A 25,514-nucleotide genomic window follows, 5' to 3' on the forward strand; every position below is an offset into this window, starting at 1 on the left:
ATAAAGTAATGCTGGAAAATGTGTGTAGAGTTAGCCTTGGGTTACTCCAAATGATTTGTTCTTCCTTTTTTTTTTTTTTTTTTTTTTTAAGATCACAAAGATAATTAGTCGGGTTGTGAAGAGTGTTTATACCCTTACTGATGATAAAGATGCCTCGTAAAACTATAACTACTATCATGAAAATAACCTTGAATCCTCGCAAATCCCAAAACAACTTAAGGTAGAAGCGAGTAAAAGCTGAGAAGATGAGACGTTCAGTAAACACAAGTGACCATGTAAAATTGTAGAAGTCACCCATTTTAAAGTACGTTTTCTTTCAGAAGTTAGACAGAAAACGAGTCTTTATTCTGGTTGACTTATTTTGATCCTTAGCACAATATTGTAACTGCTTTGAAGAATGATGTGCGGCAGTCTGAACAATATGGTCTCATTACTTGAAAGACTTATGTATACGATAAATGTAACTTTTATCATTTATTCTCCACATCTGGAGGCTGAGGGACAACGCTGAGAGTTACTTGAGAAATTAGATTAGTCAGCTCTCATGTTTTCTCCAGCGCTGTGCCTTTTTTGTGGAGTGACATTATGAGCGGGCCTATTATTATTATTATTATTATTATTATTATTATTATTATTATTATTATTATTATTATTATTATTGCGCCCTTGGCTAGTCTTCCTAACATAAAAAAAATTATATCTTAGAAATGTTGGAGATCCTTCAGACTTCAGAAAATAAATTAGGGTTGGTTTCAAGACACCTTTTCTCTTATTTGGTAATCCTTTTGCCTCTATTCCTTAGGGATTGGTACGTTCATTGGGCCTTCTCTCTCTCTCTCTCTCTCTCTCTCTCTCTCTCTCTCTCTCTCTCTCTCTCTCTCTCTCTCTCTCTCTCTCTCTCTCTCTCTCTCTCTCTCCATACTGTAGGCCCTCTTACATAAATAAAATGTATATATCCCGTAGGAGATGCCTTTGCCTTTATTCATTGAGCAGCAACTATGCGTCAATATTGTTATGTGGCAGGAAAACTACAAATTACTGAACTGATCTGTTGTTTCCATCACTGTGTTTCTGCTAAGAGGGAGAGAGAGAGAGAGAGAGAGAGAGAGAGAGAGAGAGAGAGAGAGAGAGAGAGAGAGAGAGAGAGAGAGAGAGAGAGAGAGAGAGAGAGAATTGGTTTTTAAATAAGAGTGGTACATGAATGGAATAATCAGGTTGTGAGTACCTCTTCGTTAAGGAGCTTTAAATGATAGGTGGAAACAGGTATGTGAGTTTCCTACAGGGACTGCCATGTTTAGGCCTGACTGGTTCTTGCAGCTTCCCTTATTTTCTTATGTGCCGTATGTTTCTTTTGATTCTTCTACTGCTATCAGTGTGTTCCCTTACTTCTATTCTCCTCGACGCTCTGTGTTAACCTTGTTCGTAGTGTGTTTATTATAAAGTTATCCAGTCTTGTGATATAATAAAGATAATATTGTATAGATACTTACCTACATGTGAATTTTAGCTCAGTCTACTCGTTAAGTTCACCGTTTTCTCTCGTGAGTATTCGGGTGTAGGTTCACTGGAGGGCTATCCAGCACTCAGGTCTGCGCATGCGTGAACAGCATGCCAGATGTATGATTTGACGCCTCATTTACGCTCTGCCGTCACGGAGTGAGCATGACCTTGCTTCTCTGATCATAAATTCGGTACAGAACTTTTTTTGGCTCATGGTTTCTTGGGACGGTTTGGATACTCAGATACATTATTCCCAATACTATTTATTTATTTATTTATTTATTTTATTTTATTTATTTTTTTTTTTGTGTGTGTGGAATTCGAGAGAGAGAGAGAGAGAGAGAGAGAGAGAGAGAGAGAGAGAGAGAGAGAGAGAGAGAGAGAGAGAGAGAGAGAGAGAATCTTTACAACAGCATGATCAATTAAAATGTACTTGAAATGTAAGCTTTTAGCAGTAAAATATGTCTGTCTCTGGCTGTCTGTCTGTCTCTGGCTCTCTGGCTCTCTGTCTGTCTATCTGTCTGTTTGTCTATCTGTCTACGTGGTGGCTAGAGAACCGGAGAGAACCAGAGAGAGAGAGAGAGAGAGAGAGAGAGAGAGAGAGAGAGAGAGAGAGACTAAGGCGAAGGTAACATTACAGTGATTGGTATCATCAGTAAGTGTTCGTTAGCCTGGATATTGTGGGTGTCTGGAGAGAGAGGAGAGAATGTGAGTATGTGTTTGTTTATGAGGCGAGGGAGGAAGGACTGACAAGGACGGCGAGGAGCTGATGTGAGGTGACGTGGTGGTGATCTCAAGTACGAGTATTTATGCTGTGACATGTGTGGTGAACTCCCTCCCCTTGTTATTGTGTTCTGGTGAGCTGGTGATGCAACAGGAAGGCCTGGCTCATCTCTCTCATAGCAAGTGTAAGGGAAGTGTCGAGGGGGAGGAGAAGTCAGTGTGATGTTGTTAGTATGATGGTCTTGGTTTAGTTAATGCTTGGAATTCTAAAGTGAAGTGTGTTAGGGATTGACGTGTGTGTGTGTGTGTGTGTGTGTGTGTACCAAGTGTTCTGTGTTGGGTCTGAACAAAAAAAAAATCTTTTAATTTGATTATTGAGCAAATAAATGCCACTTACCATCTCTTATTTTGTTTATTAAGCACAAAACACCATTTATCCGCTGTTACTTTGATCATTGAGAGAGTGAGGATTAGGTGGCCATGAAAGATGCATTGCTGGAAAACGGGAAAAGATTACAAACATGAAAGGTGAGTTGTCAGAAAATGGAAATAGATTAGAAGAATGAAAACTGTCAGGGATTTGAATGATGAAGCGGTAGCAGATGGAAATAGGTTACAACAACAATCCCCTCCCTGCACAGATCTTAAGGGAGATTTCAAGATAAACCGTGAATCAACTGCTGGAGGAGTGCTTGCGTTGCCGGTGACTGGATGGCGGTGCTTGGAGGTCTGGCCGAATGCTGGAGTGACTTTCCTCTTATTCCTGTTCTTCGTGACTCTCATTTCTATTTTCCGTGGCTCTCCTCTCTCTCTCTCTCTCTCTCTCTCTCTCTCTCTCTCTCTCTCTCTCTCTCTCTCTCTCTCTCTCTCTCTCTCTCTCTCTCTCTCTCTCTCCTCTCTCTCTCTCTCTCTCTCTCTCTCTCTCTCTCTCTCTCTCTCTCTCTCTCATCCGTGGCTCCCCTCCTATTTCTATTCTTTTCCTCTTATTTATATTACATCAACCATCCTATCCCCTCACATATTTTAATAGAGACTTCAACTGTTTATTGTGCGCGCCGTAAGGTAAGCTGCAAGTAAACTGTTGGGGGAGTGTCTGCATGTTGCCGGTGACTGGATGGCGCAGCTTGGAGGTTCCGTCAAACACTGAAGCGCGGCGTTATCTTGCAGTTTTCCTAGTGGCTGGAGAATTGGTGTAAATTACTGATGGACTGGTCTCCGTTCCACAAAAACCAAGAGAACTGTGTGTCATTGCAATCAGTCGCCGTGAACTAATACCACTGCCGTCTGTCTGCCCAGCTAACTTACGCGAACTGGATGTTGTAAATGATTGGTTAGGTTATGTTTACTTTTCTTCTTTTTTTTTTTTTTTTTATGTGTGTGTTTTCTTATCAATTTGAGCTTCAGTTTTGTCTCTGTTTTTTTTTTTTTTTTTTTTTTTTTTTTTTTTTTTTTTTTTTTTCTCTCCAGTTTGATGCTCCTCGTCAGACCCACTTTGGCATTCTCGAGTTTTGATTTTTGGTTGTAATATTAGTAATTTTGCTATTTGTCTGTTTATTTGTGTATTTTTTAACTATTATGTATATTTGTTTTATTTTATTCCATATATTTATTAATTCACTTTATTATATATTTATCTATTTACATATCTGTTTGTCTGTTATTTATTCATTTATTTTTGTTTTTACTTTTTTATATTTTATTTATTTATTTATTTATTTATTTATTTATTTATTTATCTTCTGACGCCGCAGCAGCGAGGTCAGACGCCGCCGAGACGGTTGGTAAGCGTGTGGCGGCTGCGTGTGCTGATAAAGGACTGAAAGAATGGAGCTTTACAACACCAATGTTCCTCTAATTGCCTAATGAAGGGTTTGCTGGTGACTGTCGCCGCCACCACCGCGCCCTTCTCGAAAGCTTCCCCTTGGCTGGCGTCTGCTCATGTTCGATCCAGCTTTTACAACACGAGCACACTTGCCTGATTGCTCCGCGTGTGATCAAGGGAGATTTATAGCTCCAATATGATTTTTTCTTCATAGATTGACTCTTTTTTTTTTCAGATAGATCTCTTGTTGTAATGTGATGCTTCTTCTGGGGGTGACTATGTATTTTTTGATGGGTATACTCGTATAGCTGCTAGATTTGAAGCTGTTATTTTTTTTTTATTTACTTATTCTTTTTTTTCCGAAGTAGCTGTGCGTTTTCATGATAGATTTGTAGCTGCAACGTGATCTTTCTTCGAGGAATGACTATGCGTTTTCCTGACAGACGAAATCAAAAGGCTCCCGCTGACCAGTCCTGTTACTCCTCCGCTTTTCTATTTTACAAGACTCTTTGCATTTCCGTACCCCGTGTTAAACTTACAGATGATGAAGCTATGAGGATCTGCTATTTATGTCCATTTCAGACCCTGTAAGGCATCGTTTTCGCAAATATCTTGTAGACAAACGGTTGGATCAATATGACATTCTGACACAACTTGTTTGACACCGTTCCCTACTTTATGGCACTACATGAACAGTAATATTGCCTCTCATTGATTTTTTTTCTTTTTTTTTCATACTTATAAGCTTTTCAGAAACCTGTTAAAGTTCCGTCTATCTGCATTTACTTACCAGACCGGCAACCTGATGCGGCGTGGCCCAGACAAAGCACCACACACTCACGCAAATTACACACTTACCCCTTCGGCACCACCGTATTACACCCCCAGGAGCTTAGGCATAGTGCAAGCTGGCCACATACATTCATAGGAAGGCTTACAGCATACACTGGTTCTGTTAAAGTTATAAATAATTGAGTTACTAGGATGCTAAATAAAAGTAATCGTGGCTCTCCCTCATCTTTAGGCTTCTATTGTCCGCACTATTTTAGAGTTTATATTTAACTTACAAATAACTTCTAGGAACTTACTGGGATGCTGCTTGAATAATAATCCTTGCACGTAATGCATTTTTGTTTGTTCTCTTTTGCACTGACGGAAATATGTGGGATTATTTTCTTTTCGCTGCTTGTCACAAAGAAACAACAATTATAATGACAATAATAATAATAATAATAATAATAATAATAATAATAAGAAGAAGAAGAAGAAGAAGAAGAAGAAGACATTACACGAACTTTACCAAACCCATGATAAACTTACAAATAACCAATAGGAACTTACTGTGATTTTCATTGAATACTACTCAGTACTGCTTAATCTTTGCGCTCCTACAGTTTTTGGTGTTTCAGAGCCGATATTAAGCTCACAAGTAACTATTATGACCATTGTGACCTACTGGGATGTTCCATGAGCACAGCTATAAGAGTCAGCAATGATGGGAAGGGACGCGGCCCACAATTATAAAAGCACCCGATTCCCAGCAGAAAACCTTGACTTGCAGAACATTGTACCACTTTTCAGAAGCTGGTAGTGGTGATTGTTGCTTGCAGTGTGAGTAGTGGAGATCTGTCAGAAGTCAGTTAGTAGGAAGCTTAACTATTAACCCTCTGACTCTGGAACACTTTTTATAATCTTATTTCTGGTAAACTTGTATGCATTTATTGAGTTTCATGGTTGCTCTCCTGAAATCGGTGAATTACATACTTGTACCAATATAATGTAACTACTACTACTACTACTACTACTACTACTACTACTACTACTACTACTACTACTACTACTACTACTACTACTACTACTACTACTACTACTACCACCACTACTACTACTACTACTACTACTACTACTACTACTACTACTACTACTACTACTAACTGTGTCCTTTGAGAAAACACGTGTACATTCCTTTCCCTTTCCTCCCCCACGTGAACCTATAATTAGTAGCAGATAAATACCGCCTCACCTCTGCTTCGAGAGGGCAATTCAGGGCTAGACTCTAGAGGGAGCATACACTGTATTATTCATCTCTACATCGAATAAACGCCCAACTCTGCAAGATGTAATTCATTCACCCTTTACACCCCATCCTGCAGGAGGCAGAATGGGAAGAGAAAGTAAACCTCGACGGTGCATATTGGGTTCAGTAAAATACACACCTTAGTAGTCCCTAGTTTCATGAAATTGTGACCTAAAATTGACTGATTTAATACGTTCCAAGAGATCACCCGAACTGTAAGGGCTAAACAATCCATTCCCCCACCAAAAAAAAAAAAAAAAAAAAAATGTGATGTAGAAAACTGACCTACCCGCAGAAATTCGTAGGACTGATTGTTCCTTGCAGACTGTGAGGCAGAGAGATCTGAGCTGTGGTGACGTCTGAGGTCAGGAGGTAATAAGGAGGTTAGCTATTAAACAACCCATTCCTAAAAGAACCTTGTGATGTAGAAAACTGTATTACCTTCAGAAACCACTTGAGGATTGTAAGTTGGAGAGCAGGTTTGACTTATGTTGTTGCCAGTAGTCAGCAGGTAAGAACTGATTACATTAACTAAACCATTCCCAAAAAAATCCTCGTAATGTAGAAAACTGTACTACCTTCATAAACTACATACGAATAACTATTGTAGACTGAGTGAAGGAACAATGTTTACTTGATAATCTGAGCCTATAGTGATGACGAGAGTCCGTAGGTAGAGAGTGCACAGGAAGGCAGGTGAGACGAGACGAGGCAAGGAGATAGGAAGGCAGCAGAGTACTTGAGCAGTCACCTCGCAGCCTCGCGGGGGCGCCACGGTGGGGCCACGCGGGGGTCAGGACCCAGGACGCTGGCCACTTAGCATGTCACTCAGATGGCCATGCCTTATCCTGAATGAAAACGTGCGGCGACTAGCCCTCTGTTCGCAATCATAATTCTTCGGGACATAAATAAAATTAAAGATACTTAAATATTTAAACATGACTCTGCAGAAGAAAGATTAAACTAGACACTGAAATATTTAAACATGATTCTACGGAACAAAGATAAAACTAGAGATACGGAAATATTCAGTCGTCTCCATCACCACATCATATGACATTTGGGAAGTCTTAGTAGCCAGATTATACGGAAAACTTCAACCACCACAACAATCAAATTATATTCTTAATTTGAACCACCACATTTTATTGAATTTAAGAAGCAGGAGTGGTCAAATTATACTTAAAAACTTAAACCAAGCCACCTATATTAAACCTGAAAAGAAGCTACATTAGTCAAATTATATTCCATATTTCTATCACCATACTTAATTCAACTTGAGAAGTCTTAGTAATCAATTCCTGCCGAACACTTGCATCGCGCCATATTTGTGGTAACCTCACGAAATTAAAGGGAGACAGACGGAACAAGAAAAGAAGACGGATGAAAGGGGAAAAAAAAAAAAAAAGTAACAAGAAGAAAGATGAAATGAAGAAAATAGAATACTCAGTACTCAACGCAGCTGTTCAAATCAATCGTACAATTTTGCAAGCACATATTTAAAAATCCTGAGAAGCCACAGCATTCTTTATTCAAAACTTCCAGCATGCCACCCCGCCACTTTTACGAAGCCTAAAGACAAGCCATGGCAGTCACAGGGCTAAAGACTCCTCCCAGGCAATGATGGAGGTACAGACACTTAGTACAGGCTGACGTAAAGCGTGACGTCACAACACATGGGCTTGTCCAACACCAGATGCTGCTAGAATTTACCAGACAGACAGCCGAGAATAAAATTTAATGTCTGGATGTTAGTTTTGCAACGGATATTTTCAAAACCTGAGGGTGAATGGAGGGGCAAGGTATCAGGAGGGACAGATGAGGTAGTGGTTAGTGATCAGTAGAAATTAATAAGGGTGCGTCGTAAGTGAACAGTGGGAATGCTTGAGTCCAGACAACCAGCAGCAAATGTCCAGATTATAATTATGGATAACGTATTTTCAAAACTGATGGTGTTTATTTATTTATTTATTTATTTATTTATTTATTTATTCATTTATTTATAATTTGTTATCTTTTCCTGGTTCATTCTAGCCATGCCCCGCGGCGTGCGTCAGGAAGCTGCCTTGACGTGCTTCAGCTTTCATGGTCCAGCCGCGCGCTCGATCAGGCATTGGTAAACGGCGCACGTGAGTTGTTGTTGTTTTGTGTGTGTGTGTGTGTGTGTGTGTGTGTGTGTGTGTGTGTGTGTGTGTGTGTGTGTGTGTGTGTGTGTGTGTGTGTGTGTGTGTGTGTGTGTGTGTGTGTGTGTGTGTGTGTGTGTTACCGCAGTTATATGGCGGATGTAGTGGGTAATCAAGATAGTAATAATGAGACCCTTACGTCGACACAATTGGTATATTTGGTGGAAATCTGGACATAAAGCATGCTCCTTAATTCATAGAAACAAATAAAGTAATACTCGCATCTCTCCGGTGAGAGTGAAGGAGAGAATGGGCCCTTCTCTTGATGAAGGTGGAACCCACTATCCCACACACACCATCCAAGAGTGAGTACATCGATATATACAGTGCACTGATAGTTGCTTGTGTACAGTTATACAGTTGATATGCACATAAATATGGTGTAATAGCACCTTATGACTACAACGGTAACACATTATCACATCATACTTAGGTGTCACGGGTCTAGGAGTTCTGCAGGACCAAACAACGGGAAACACTTATTACACATCCTTCCAACACGGGTGTGAGCTGCAGTCTGCTCACACAGGGTCTTGCTGCGTCACCCATCCACCCTTCTCCATGTCTATAGGTTACCTCAGCTGGCGACCCGCACAAGGATTTCGTTCTCGCTTAATATACAGGTCAGCATCTTCCCGGCGTAAACATCGCGCCCCTGCCACACTTGCAGCATCCCTCCTCTTCCTCCCGGCTTCTATCTTCACTACTCTCTCTCTCTCTCTCTCTCTCTCTCTCTCTCTCTCTCTCTCTCTCTCTCTCTCTCTCTCTCTCTCTCTCTCTCTCTCTCTCTTTGGTGGCAGTAATAGTGTGTGTGTGTGTGTGTGTGTGTGTGTGTGTGTGTGTGTGTGTGTGTGTGTGTGTGTGTGTGTGTGTGTAATGAATGAAATTTGACAGTCGGATTGGAAAAACCGCGCCACATACGAGTACGTCAAAGTGAATTTTCAAAGTTAGTAATTATAACACAAAATTCCCATTGAAATATATTCCAGGATCTTATACACGTATATACAAAAGAGCATATACTAAAAACGACACCTTTCATCGTTCGAGTCTTCAGTACTTACACCCTCCGCCAGTGATACCTGGAATAAACCAACAAACAATCTGTCATCAGCTGTGTGCGTGCGAGCAAATACTATACAATAAAGTCACAAAACGCTGAAAATTACATGTACCATACACATATCCTTACATCGTCCCTCGCTGGCCCGCTCAGCTTCATTAATTAACATACCTGAGCAACGTTACTTTCACCCTCATGACATACCTGGAGTGATTACCATGCACACTACTGCACTGACCTTCCCCACTGCATACCATCCCTCTGACTAACACTTTCCTTGCCTCTACACTTTGTATACCTTTCGATGTTCCGCCTGTCCGTGTCCCCGCCAGACTATCTAACGTGTAGTAGTAATGAAGTTGGTAACAGTAGCGATAGAAGTGCCACAATCCTCCATGCACTTCACTGGGAGACTGGAAAACTGGTGACGTATTGTTATTTGTAAACATCTTCCCTTCCCCCCCCCCACCTTACCCTTCCCGTGACGTTCTCAGTGGTTGCCTTTGTACTGGGATCTGTCTGGCTTCCCGCTCGGCCAGGAAAGGGAAGTAGGACACACACACACACACACACACACACACACACACACACACACACACACACACACACACACACACACACACACACACACACACACACACACACACACACACACACACACACACACACACACACACACACACACACACACACACACACACACACACACACACACACACACACACACACACACACACACACACACACACACACACACACACACACACACACACACACACACACACACACACACACACACACACCACACACACACACACACACACACACACACACACACACACACACACACACACACACACACACACACACACACACACACACACACACACACACCACACACACACACACACACACACACACACACACACACACACACACACACACACACACACACACACACCACACACACACACACACACACAACACACACACACACACACACACACACACACACACACACACCACACACACACACACACACACACACACACACACACACACACACACACACACACACACACACACACACACACACACACACACACACACACACACACACACACACACACACACACACACACACACACACACACACACACACACACACACACACCACACACCACACACACACACACACACACACACACACACACACACACACACACACACACACACACACACACACACACACACACACACACACACACACACACACACACACACACACACACACACACACACACACACACACACACACACACACACACACACACACACACACACACACACACACACACACACACACACACACACACACACACACACACACACACACACACACACACACACACACACACACACACACACACACACACACACACACACACACACACACACACACACAACACACACACACACACACACACACACACACACACACACACACCACACACACACACACACACACACACACACACACACACACACACACACACACACACACACACACACACACACACACACACACACACACACACACACACACACACACACACACATCACACACACACACACACACACACACACACACACACACACACACACACACACACACACACACACACACACACACACACACACACACACACACACACACACACACACACACACACACACACACACACACACACACACACACACACACACACACACACACACACACACACACACACACACACACACACACACACACACACACACACACACACACACACACACACACACACACACACACACACCACACACACACACACACACACACACACACACACACACACACACCACACACACACACACACACACACACACACACACACACACACACACACACACACACACACACACACACACACACACACACACACACACACACACACACACACACACACACACACACACACACACACACACACACACACACACACACACACACACACACACACACACACACACACACACACACACACACACACACACACACCACACACACACACACACACACACACACACACACACACACACACACACACACACACACACACACACACACACACACACACACACACACACACACACACACACACACACACACACACACACACACACACACACACACACACACACACACACACACACACACACACACACACACACACACACACACACACACACACACACACACACACACACACACACACACACACACACACACACACACACACACACACCACACACACACCACACACACACACACACACACACACACACACACACACACACACACACACACACACACACACACACACACACACACACACACACACACACACACACACACACACACCACACACACACACACACACACACACACACACACACACACACACACACACACACACACACACACACACACACACACACACACACACACACACACACACACACACACACACACACACACACACACACACACACACACACACACACACACACACACACACACACACACACACACACACACACACACACACACACACACACACACACACACACACACACACACACACACACACACACACACACACACACACACACACACACACACACACACACACACACACACACACACACACACACACACACACACACACACACACACACACACACACACACACACACACACACACACACACACACACACACACACACACACACACACACACACACACACACACACACACACACACACACACACACACACACACACACACACACACACACACACACACCACACACACACACACACACACACACACACACACACACACACACACACACACACACACACACACACACACACACACACACACACACACACACACACACACACACACACACACACACACACACACACACACACACACACACACACACACACACACACACACACACACACACACACACACACACACACACACACACACACACACACACACACACACACACACACACACACACACACACACACACACACACACACACACACACACACACACACACACACACACACACACACACACACCACACACACACACACACACACACACACACACACACACACACACACACACACACACACACACACACACACACACACACACACACACACACACCACACACACACACACACACACACACACACACACACACACACACACACACACACACACACACACACACACACACAACACACACACACACACACACACACACACACACACACACACACACACACACACACACACACACACACACACACACACACACACACACACACACACACACACACACACACACACACACACACACACACACACACACACACACACACACACACACACACACACACACACACACACACACACACACACACACACACACACACACACACACACACACACACACACACACACACACACACACACACACACACACACACACACACACACACACACACACACACACACACAGGAGGGATGTTTTAAGACACTTTTCCTCATAGTTTTTGATAATTCTTTTTGACTACTCTTTCGGGACTGGCATTCATTTATTTATTTATTTATTTTTATTTTTTTTTAGGGTTTCGTTGCCCTTGGTCAGATTGCTCTTACAAAATCGAATAAATAAACATGCTATTTAAAAGTGTAAAGTTACGTACATGTTTTGTTCCTGCCGCCACGTTCCTTCGTATGTTAAGTAAATTGCAATATTATAATACACTAATGCATGTGTACCATCTTCTTGGGAAATACTCATGTTTTATTCATACAAATGCGGATGAGACGAGACAGGCGGCTTAATACTAGGAAGCGTAGGGACAGTCTCTACATGCTCCTGTTGTCGCTTCACTGACCAAAAATATAAGAAAGCAAACTCCTGGATGTGTTTAAGCGCATTCACGTGGTAGTGTTGTCCACGTCTCAAGGAGTGGCAGCTTCCCTCGAGTAATGGTAGTGCAAGGAGTAACAGGAAAAAAAAAATAATAGAAGAGGATTAGATAAATTTATGGATGAAGATGATAGGTGGAGATAGGTAAGTATGTTTTATGCCACGTGTAGGTCTGACGGCTTATTGCATCTTCCCTTGTTTCTTCATGTTCTTATGTTCCTAAATAAGGTGTTGACAGGCATGTTTGTGAGCAGGAAGTATTGCAGGAAGTACTGAGCGCAACATAGCAGAAATAGAGGACAAATGAAGTTTACAAGTCCCGCTGGTTTTACGCATATAAAAAGACTATATATAGATTTTTTTTTTTCTGTGTATATTACAAACTGTTATTGTTTATGGACTTTCAGAACAGCTCTATAAATAACGTAGAGCTTCAAGTCTCATATAAGTGAAGATAAATTATAAAAATGAAGATGATAATGGGAAAAGTTGACTAAAAAGAATGTTAAAAAAAAAATGAAATAAATAAATAAACATACAAGATGCCCCACTGATTCATTAGTATTTTGGCGCCGCAACAACGAGGTCATATAGGTGCAGCACATCACGTCAGGTAAATGCAGACAATATGACGGATACATCAGACTACACTGTGGAGGTGACGGGACGAATGGATCTCAGGCAGCCTTTGCTACGTAACCTAAATGTGAACCAGTGGCGGCCATGAGAGGGTCACGTGTTCCATACTGGGCGAGGAACAAGGCTACTGTATAAGGTCGCCAGTACGTGAGGTCATTTCGCTTCCCTTTTCCCGACGCTGCTTGCCGCTACCAACACTGGCCGCCGCCTTCCCTGGCCTCGCTGAACCCTGGCCTGGCACCGCCTTGAGGAACACTTTGCTTGTAGTGCGTATTTCCCTGCGTATTTATTTCATTTATTTGTTTTATTGAAGAGGGATGCTGGTCCAGGGCACTGAATGGCATGCGGTTTTAGACTGCATGAAGGTTGTCTCTGATTGGTGCGTGAAGAATTGGATAGATTGATGCTTCACTGTACGAGTATGCAGCGAAAACTTTGTCTCTTCCACGAAAAAGAAAGAAAAACAAGGAAACCTGTTGCTTTGAAAAATTTGAAAGATGTATAAATGTTATAAAAACGTAAGACAATAAGGCAGGTTGCAAGAAGCCGCAGGTCCACACGTGGTAATCTCAGTACGAAACATACCTATATTTCCACCATCCTCATCCATAAACTGGTCTAATCCTTTTCTAAAGCTCCGGCCCTGATAACCTGATTACGGAGTCGATTCCGTTCATATACCACTGTATTTGAGAACCAATTCCCTCATATATATATATATATATATATATATATATATATATATATATATATATATATATATATATATATATATATATATATATATATATATATATATATATATATATATATATATATATATATATATATATTTTTTTTTTTTTTTTTTTTTTTTTTTTCTTTTTTTTCTTCAAATCTAACTTAATCAATTTTGAACCCTATATATATATATATATATATATATATATATATATATATATATATATATATATATATATATATATATATATATATATATATATATATATATATATATATATATATATATATATATATATATATATATATATATATATATATACATATATATATATATACATATATATATATATATATATATATATATATATATATATATATATATATATATATATATATATATATATATATATATATATATATATATATAGGGTTCAAAATTGATTAAGTTAGATTTGAAGAAAAAAAAGAAAAAAAAAAAAAATATATATATATATATATATATATATATATATATATATATATATATATATATATATATATATATATATATATATATATATATATATATATATATATATATATATATATATATATATATATTTTTTTTTTTTTTTTTTTTTTCTTTTTCTTTTTTCTTTTTCTTTTTCTTTTTTTTTCTTCAAATCTAACTTAATCAATTTTGAACCCTTTATTTCTCATCCTATTCTGATTACTATCTTCAGAATTTTCTTAATGCCACTCTTGTTGTGTCTCTTATACCTCTTAAAGACCTATATCATATCCCTCTTAACCTACTGTATGTTTTACCTTCAAAAATGTCGTCTAATTTTGCAGATTTCTGCCACACACACCAGCACTGCCAGACACAAGACACGTCATCATACACACAAACCTTGGCCATCTTAAATATTTATCCCTGCAAGTCACAAGCAGTTCAGGAAAGCAGACTTTATATCTGCATCTTGTCCTATCGCTCCAATCCTCCTCAGGATCCCCCTAAGCGAAGGTGCCTCTGGCGTTTTGCCTCTGCTAGCTGGGGGACCTGAGGAGGTATTTTGCTGATTTTCCTTGGAATGACTACTGCTTCCGTGTCAGAGACCCGTCTTTGTGGGCTGAGCGCATAACAGAGGTGATACTGTCTGGCATGGAGGCGTACATTCCTCACTCTTTTACTCGACCTAAACCTTCCAAACCTTGGTTTAACACAGCTTGTTCTCGTGCTATACATGATAGAGAGGTGGCCCACAAAAGGTACTTAAGCCTTCCATCACCAGAATCTCATGCACTTTATATTTCTGCCCAGAACCATGCCAAGTCTGTTCTCCAGCTAGCCAAAAACTCCTTCATTAACAGAAAGTGTCAAAACCTTTCAAGATCTAACTCCCCTCGTGACTTCTGGCATCTAGTCAAAAATATCTCCAATAGTTTTGCTTCTTCTTCTTTCCCTCCTTTATTTCAACCAGATGGCACCACTGCTATCACGTCTATTTCTAAAGCTGAACTCTTCGCTCAAACCTTTGCTAAAAACTCTACCTTGGACGATTCTGGGCTTGTTCCTCCCTCTACTCCACCCTCTGACTACTTCATGCTACCTATTAAAATTCTTCGCAATGATGTTTTCCATGCCCTTGCTGGCCTAAACCCTCGGAAGGCTTATGGACCTGATGGGGTCCCTCCTATTGTTCTCCGAAACTGTGCCTCCGTGTTTGCACCTTGCCTAGTCAAACTCTTTCAGCTCTGTCTGTCAACATCTACCTTTCCTTCTTGCTGGAAGTTTGCCTACATTCAGCCTGTTCCTAAAAAGGGTGACCGTTCTAATCCCTCAAACTGCCGTCCTATTGCTTTAATTTCCTGCCTATCTAAAGTTTTTGAATCTATCCTCAGCAGAAAGATTCCTAAACATCTATCACTTCACAACCTTCTATCTGATCACCAGTATGGGTTCCGTCAAGGCCGCTCTACTGGTGATCTTCTGGCTTTCCTTACTGAGTCTTGGTCATCCTCTTTTAGAGATTTTGGTGAAACTTTTGCAGTTGCCCTGGACATATCAAAAGCTTTTGATAGAGTCTGGCACAAAGCTTTGATTTCCAAACTGCCCTCCTACGGTTTCTATCCTTCTCTCTGTAACTTCATCTCAAGTTTCCTTCCTGACCATTCTATTACTGCTGTGGTAGACGGTTACTGTTCTTCTCCTAAATCTATTAACAGTGGTGTTCCTCAGGGTTCTGTCCTGTCACCCACTCTCTTCTTATTATTCATCAATGACCTTCTAAACCAAACTTCTTGTCCTATCCACTCCTACGCTGATGATACCACCCTGCACTTTTTTCCACGTCTTTTCATAGACGTCCAACCCTTCAGGGGGTAAACATTTCACGCAGGGAAGCCACAGAACGCTTGACTTCTGATCTTTCTAAAATTTCTGATTGGGGCAGAGCAAACTTGCTATTGTTCACTGCCTCAAAAACTCAATTCCTCCATCTATCAACTCGACACAACCTTCCAGACGACTATCCCCCTCTTCTTCAATGACACTCAACTGTCCCCCTCTTCTACAATGAACATCCTCGGTCTGTCCTTTACTTATAATCTGAACTGGAAACTTCACATCTCATCTCTAGCTAAAACAGCTTCTATGAAGTTAGGTGTTCTGAGACGTCTCCGCCAGTTTTTCTCACCCTACCCCCCAGCTGCTAACTCTGTACAAGGGCTTTATCCGTCCATGTATGGAGTATGCTTCACATGTCTGGGGGGGGTTCCACTCATACTGCTCTTCTAGACAGGGTGGAATCAAAAGCTTTTCGTCTCATCAACTCTTCTCCTCTAACTGACTGTCTTCAGCCTCTCTCTCCTCGCCGCAATGTTGCATCTCTAGCTGTCTTCTACCGCTATTTTCATGCTAACTGCTCTTCTGATCTTGCTAACTGCATGCCTCCCCTCCTTCCGCGGCCTCGCTGCACAAGACTTTCTTTTTTCTCTCACCCCTATTCTGTCCTAACGCAAGAGTTAACCAGTATTCTCAATCATTCATCCCTTTCTCTGGTAAACTCTGGAACTTTCTGCCTGCTTCTGTATTTCCATCTTCCTATGACTTGAATTCCTTCAAGAGGGAGGTTTCAAGACACTTATCCTTCAATTTTTTGACTACCGCTTTGGACCCTTTTATGGGACTGGCATTTCAGTGAGCATTTTTTTTTTTTTTTTTTGTGGGGGATTTTTGTTGCCCTTGACCAGTGTCCCTCCTACATAAAAAAAAGAAAAAGAAAAGACTTAGTGTTTCTGTTTGGGGTTCACTGTGTACTCGCTTCTGTCACTTGTCAAGGTATCTATCCTTGAACTGCACCTGTCACTATCTGCTGGCAGCGGGTTTGTCTAGGTTGGCAAGGTGTGGGTGGAGATTACGGCGCAAGCACAGGTGTCTTGGCCTTGTTGTGGAGTTAGTGGTGTGCTTTATTGTAATGTAAAAAGTTTCAGTTAGGTCTTATTGTGGTTCAAGTTACGAAAAAAAATACCTCTCCTAACAAATGATTTTGAGGCAGACAGAAAAAAAAATTTCGTTCTCTCACTTGTATGTAGATTTTATTTTTTAATTAGTTAACTATGTTCTTATTTTTTCGTTTATTTATTTATTTATTTATTGCAAAGTAGAGTAGCATAAAGAATGGATTTATTTATTTATATATTTATTTACTAGTGGTTGAGTATGTGCTGTTAAAAGTTCATTCAGACAGCCAACTGGTTAAGTCTCTCTCTCTCTCTCTCTCTCTCTCTCTCTCTCTCTCTCTCTCTCTCTCTCTCTCTCTCTCTCTCTCTCTCTCTCTCTCTCTCTCTCTCTCTCTCTCTCTCTCTCTCTCTCTCTCTCTCTCTCTCTCTCACACACACACACACACACACACACACACACACACACACACACACACACACACACTTTTCCTTTTTATTAATATCAAACGGCGTCAGTCAGCTGCTGGCATTTACAGAGAGGGACTCCGGAGTGCCTAACGTCACCACCTGAGCGAGAGGGGAAGAAACTATATGATGATATTATGCACCTGTGATGAACTCTTTCATGAATGAGATGCAGGAGGTAGAATAATTCTAATGATAATAATAGTAATAATAATATGAACAAGAACAAGAAGAACAAGAAGAAGTGGAAATAGAAAGAGAAAAAAAAGGACAAGAACGTTAACAACAATGCATACTACTATTATTAATATGACTACTACCACCACCACCACCATCACCACCACCACCACCACCACCACTACAACTGCAACAACTTCTAGTATACCACCACTACCACTACCACCACCACCAATACAAAGCTCAAGAAAAGCCAGCAAGACATCTAACCATTCCCGTAGCGTCGCGTCCCTCCTTGTGGCAGCGGCAGCATAGCATAGCACTGGATGTCACAAGACCACACGGGACCGCGGCCTGGTGTGGAGGCTGCCAGTGGGCCAAGGTGACGTGGTGGCCTGCGTAGTCTCTGTCGGGGCTTTCACCTGCCGCGGCGGGAGGTGCGGAGCCAGCCAGGATGATGTGAGCACGTGGGTTTGTACGAATACGGATGTTTCATAAGAGTAGGGACTAGTCACTTGGCTTCGTAAATGAATAACTGGATAGATGAGTTGGGCTGGATAAACTAGATAAATTTATGGGTGATTTATAAGGATAAGGATTGGTGAGTGGACGGGATGGATTAATGACGCGTTAAGGGACTGGATGAGGATTAGTGAGTGGACTGGATAAATGGATAAATTGATGAGTGGTGCTTAGGGACGGGGTAAAGATAAACTGATGGGTGTTTTATGGGAAGGATAAGGATTGATAGAAGAACTGGATAACTTAATGACGTGTTTTATGGGCTGACAGGACAAGGATTAATGGTTGTACTGGATAAATTAATGTAGTGTTATATGGACTGGATAAGGACTGATCAACGAACTGGATAGAAAACTAGAAAATATTTAATAGAATAACTAGAAAACTTGTAAACGTGTAGTAAATTGACTGGAAAACTTGTAAACGTGTAGTAAATTGACTGGAAAACTGGGAAATGAATGGTAAATTAACTGGAAAACTACGAAACAAGTAGTAAATTAACTGGAAAACTGAGAAACAGGTGGTAAATTGACTAGAATACTGGGGGAACAGGTGGTAAATTAACTGGAAAAACCGGGGAACATTGAGGAACTTGTGATAAATTGGCTGGAAAATTGGAAAATGTAGTAAATTTGCCGGAAGACCGTGGACATGGAAGGTAATTGAATGATATACTAATAAACTAAAGGATTAATGGACAGAAAGAGTGAATTCATGATTAGTTGACTGACGGGAAAAATAAAAGAGAGAATAAAGAGTAATGGATTGACAAAATAAACAACGAGGAAACAAAATATCTGATCGATGAGCTGATAAAATGAATTACTGGAACATGATGAACTGTCCAAGTGAAATATTAATGCATTGCTTTACTACTTAACTGGAAAAAAAAGAAAAGTTACCTAGTTGACGGGGAAAAAAAAACACGTTGATTGTTTAAATGGAAAAACAACTGCAAACAGGTCATGTACTTTACTGGATAATTAATGAACGGTTGATAGAAAAAAAATGGATAACTGATGGACTAGAGAAATAAAGAAGTGACTGGAGTATTGAGGAACCGGGTGACTGAATAAATGGATGACTGCATTACTAGATTACTGGCTGATTGCTTGACTAAATGACTGGCTGACTGCATGACTAGATGGTTGGGTGACTGCATAACTGGATGACTGGAGAAATCAAAAAGTAGGTAACTGGAAAAATTAGGAACTGGGTGACTGGGGACCTGGTGAACAAGTGACTGGTAACTTTTTGGATCTTAAAGGTTGTAGGTTTAAGGTTGTAAAGGTGACCAAGTGGCGCCCAGCAAATGAACACAAAGGAGGAACAAACAACAGCAGACATATTGCCCCCCACCCCCCCACTCCCCGACGAGGCTGTTCATTGTAAGCTCCACTGATTTAAAGGAAAGATAGTAAACACGAAAGAATGAAGAAAATAGCAAAAAACTTAACCGCTATGAAGTGGTTTTTTTTTTTGGATTCGTACATTAATTTTTTTTTTTTTTTTTTTTTTTTTTTTTGGAAATTAGAGAAAGTTGAGCTAGATAGGAGTAAAAAATTAAAACGGCGGGAGAGGCAGAACATGAAGGAAAAGTATGGCAAGTTAATTGTTGTACCGCTATGATTTTTTCTATAGATTCATACATTTATCTTTTTTTAATAGAAAGTAGAGAAAGTTGAGATAAATAGCAGTTAAAAAAAAAAATCGGGGAGAGTGAGGGTGGAGGGATAGGAGAAAACAGAGCATGAAGGGAAAGTAGGGTGCGCCAGGGTGATGCAGGAACGGCAATGAGAATCAAGAGAATATGTATTTTGAAGGCTTTTTCTTGTTGTTGTTGTTGTTGTTGTTGTTGTTGTTGTTGTTGTTGTTGTTGTTCTTGTTCTTGTTCTTCTTCTTGTTCTTCTTGTTCTTGTTCTTCTTCATTTCACTTAGTTTAATTTTGTTTTATTTATTTATTTATTTATTTATTTATTTATTTATTTATCTTATTTTATTTTATTTTCTAAGTACGGAACAAGTACAAGAAGGAAATCTGATCTGGCGTGTGGCGGTGAATTGAGCTGCGAGGGTCAGGTTGCCGGCAGACTAGTCACTCACTAGAGCAGTATGTTGATCAGTCTGGCTGGGAATACCATGAAAAACATTCCCTCGTCTTGTATCGTGCATGTTTACACCGATGTAGAGCATTTTGAATCAACAGATTTAGTGAGGGATCGGTTGTTTGTTGGTGGGCTGATTTGATGCATCGTAACAAAAGCATCGTATTTCTGGCACCGTCGTAGAAAGGGTGATGTTTGTGTGGAAGAGTAAGAAATGTAAGTTTTTGCGTCAACTGCGCTGATCTGAGTATAATCCATTTACTGATGAGGTTGCTTCGTCTTTAGTGAACACTCAGAGCTGTAAAATATTCGGCACGGACACACAGGAAGAGAGAGAGAGAGAGAGAGAGAGAGAGAGAGAGAGAGAGAGAGAGAGAGAGAGAGAGAATATATAGGAAGTAAATTTTGTATTGCTCCAGCTTACACAACTATTTAAGAGACTGCAGTACAAAAAAAAGGTCTAAAAAGATGCATAAGATATGGAAAACATTGTCTAGCAGCGAAAGAATGAATATTTTGTATCACCGAAAGAACTAACATTGTTTAGTAGTGAGAGAATTAACACTGTGTATAGTTGTACATGTTGCCCACCTTAAAACAGCTATAGAAGTTAGTGAGAATAACATTTTCTTAGCAAAATTGTAGGTACAATATTTATGCCACGTTTCTTTAGTGATATATTGGTACATTTATGTATAATGAGTACTTTTTGTAGGATGTTGTAATATTTAAGTTATAATCATATGATTTCTCCATCTTATTTCTAGCGCCTTTCAGATATATCACAACCTAGTAGTTATCTAGCGTAGTTTTAGGAAAAGTAGCCGCGTTGTACCCACACTCTGATCACACCCTAGCAGCCAAATTAGTCTGATCTTGCTGTATAGCAGTGAAGGAATTAATATTGTGTAGCAGTGAAAGAAATAACTGCTTAACGCTATGCTGTTTCTGTTTGTAAGGACTCACCCCGGTAGAGTCACCAAGAGTATGATCATGTTATAAATACCCCAGAACTTCTGTAACCCTCCAGTGTTCCTATACATAACTTATCCTCTCACAGTAACAGGATAGCTATTTATACGTACGTAACCGCCGGCCGCCGCTGAGGACGTCACACCTCTAATAATACTCAAATTACATTCTCTCCAGACCATGAATAGCTGCGGAAATTTTGCACATGAAAGATGGAGCATTATTTTAGTCTTAGAAGTTTTTTTTTTTTTTTCTACTGAAGTGTTTAGCTGTCGTTATTTGTAGTAGTAGTAGTAGTAGTAGTAGTAGTTTGAGCGGAATTATCTCATTTACAATTAATTCTCCTTAACGATTAGAAATTTGTTTTATTCTTACACACACACACACACACACACACAGAGAGAGAGAGAGAGAGAGAGAGAGAGAGAGAGAGAGAGAGAGAGAGAGAGAGACTGTTTCAAAGCTTCGGAATTCGTTCATGCTAACGTGTGTATTCGTATGTGTTACCCTTGACACTTATTCAGAGCCACCATAGATAGACTGTCAGCCAACCAAACACACAGAGAGACAGACGGATTGACAGGACACTCACTAACCCTCCTCACAGTATATGGCAGACCTGGGTAGCTTGCTCTCTGGATTAACGCCCTCCCTCCTCCCCCGCCCCTCCTTTCCTTAACCTGCGGGGAAGACGTTTGTCCTGTAGGGGATTACATATAGGCTGCTCCTGCTCCTGCTGCTGTTGATGACGATGATGATTAAGTAAGCCTATAAACGTAGGCTGGCCGTCAGACAAGCCACACCTCTCCTGGAGAGAGAGAGAGAGAGAGAGAGAGAGAGAGAGAGAGAGACTGTTTCGAAGCTTCGGAATTCATCCATGCTAACGTGTGTTTTCGTATGTGTGTTACCGTTGACATTTACTCTGGAGGAGGAGGTATAGGGAACCTGTGCGGAAAGGAGGAAGAGAAGGGAGGGGAGGAGTAGGAGGGAGAGGAAAAAGTGGGGATGAATGAGGAGGAGGAGGGTGTAGAAGCAAGTCTAGGAGGAGGAAGAGGAGGCGAAGGAAGTGGAGGAGAAGGAGGAGGGTAAGGCGAAGGAAATGGAGGGGAAGGAAGTGTATAAGGAGAAAGAGGAGGAAGAGGAGGACAAGCAGGTGTAGGAAAAGTAGGAGGAGGTGCAGGAGAGATAGAAGGAAGTGTAAGAGGAGGAAGAGGTGTAGAAATAAGAGGAAGAGGAGAAGAGGGCATCGGAGTAGCGGATGGTGTAGGAGGAGGTAGAAATAAAGAAAAAATAAGATGAAGTGTAGGAAAAGAAGGAGGATGTAGTGGTGATGGAGAAAATGAAGGAGGAAGTGGTGGTGGTGGTGGTGGTGGTGGTTATTGTTTGTACACGATTCCCAGACTGTCCCTTCACCCAAGGCCACTTCATGACTAGTAATTTAAAGACCTTGAAGGCGCCTCCACCTGTTTCTCACTGATCCCCACTCACTGCACCCTCTGCCTGCCAGTGAAGAGTGCTGTAGTATCAGTAGTGGTTGAGTTTGGTGTTGGTGGGTGCTTGTGTTCACTTTCTTTAGGCTTTTGTATAACTACTGCTGCTGCTACTACTACTAGTACTGATACTACTACTACTATTACTACTACTACTACTACTACTTATACGCACAAAACAAAAAATAAATAAATTTTGATATCTTAAAAACTTTATTGAAGTCCTCCATCTGTATAACTTTACCTGTTGATGTATTGTTATTACCCCTACTACCACTACTACTTACAACGCATAAAACATACAAATACTTTAGAGACCCTCAAATTTGACGTTAGGAACATAAAAAAAAAAAAAAATTGAAAAAAAAAAATAATAAAAAAAAAAAAATATATATATATATATATATATATATATATATATATATATATATATATATATATATATATATATATATATATATATATATAATAAGATTTTTGTGGAGGATTAGCAATGTACAGAAGAACATAAGAATATAGGAAAATAAGAGAAGCTGCAGGAAGCCATCAGGCCTACACCTGGCAGTCCCTGTATGAAACATACCTGCCTATTTCCACCTATCATCCCCATTCATAAATTTGCCTAATCTTCTTTTAAAGCTCCCGAATGACTCAGCACTAACAACCTGCTTACTGATTCTGTTTCATTCATCATTCACTATATTTGAGAACTTGTTACTATCTCTTTCTTGAACCTAAATTTTTCAAGCTTGAACCCATTATTTCTTGTTCTATCCTGATTACTGATCCTGAGAAGTTTGCTTACGTCACCCATGTTATAACCCCATACCACTTAAAGATTTCCATCAGGTCCCCTCTTAGCCTACGACTCTCTAAGTAATGTAAATTCAAAAGCTTAAGTCTCGTTTCGTAAGGAATACACCTCTTCTCTGTATCCTTTTAGTCATTCTTCTTTGTACTGATTCTCATCGACCTATATCCTTCCTGTAATATGGAGACCAGATCTGGTACGTAGTGTGTTAAGATAGTGAAGGAAAGCAACACAAGGGACTGGTAACAACGTGCAGAGACCAGGAGGAGGGTACAGAAGCAGTATTACAGAAAGGAGACTTGATGAAACAATGACTCGTAGACTGTGCCACCACCGCCCACCTCTTCCTCTCCCCTGTGTGTGTGTGTGTGTGTGTGTTCCCGCATGTTGACATCTGCCGTGCCCTTGTGTAATGTTCTGCCATATTCAATGGCAGGTTCTCTGAACTCTCTCTCTCTCTCTCTCTCTCTCTCTCTCTCTCTCTCTCTCTCTCTCTCTCTCTCTCTCTCTCTCTCTCTCTGTCATAATCTCAGGCATCTAGTTTCTCTTCATTGTGTTCATGACGCCAGAGTACTTGAGAGAGAGAGAGAGAGAGAGAGAGAGAGAGAGAGAGAGAGAATCCCCACACCCATGTTGTTGATCAGTAATAGTTTGCGACTCCTGACCAATCACATCCCTCCCTCCCTTCTCCACCCCTTCCATTCCTCTCTCCTCCCTTCTCCCACCTCTT

General features: G+C 41.0%; 1 protein-coding gene across 1 annotated transcript in view; it reads left to right on the forward strand.

Annotated features, from left to right (window-relative positions):
* Nucleotides 1-8,608, forward strand: part of LOC135102051 (uncharacterized) — an 89,244-nt gene extending 80,636 nt beyond the window's left edge. The window contains exon 4 of the mRNA XM_064006705.1: nt 8,157-8,608. Within this exon, the coding sequence (XP_063862775.1) occupies nt 8,157-8,242 (86 nt within the window). The 3' untranslated portion in view covers nt 8,243-8,608. The remainder of the gene's footprint in view (nt 1-8,156) is intronic.
* The last annotated feature ends 16,906 nt before the right edge of the window (nt 8,609-25,514 follow it).

This window comes from Scylla paramamosain, chromosome 7 (genome assembly GCF_035594125.1).
Source record: "Scylla paramamosain isolate STU-SP2022 chromosome 7, ASM3559412v1, whole genome shotgun sequence".
In the NCBI taxonomy this organism is placed as follows: domain Eukaryota; kingdom Metazoa; phylum Arthropoda; class Malacostraca; order Decapoda; family Portunidae; genus Scylla; species Scylla paramamosain.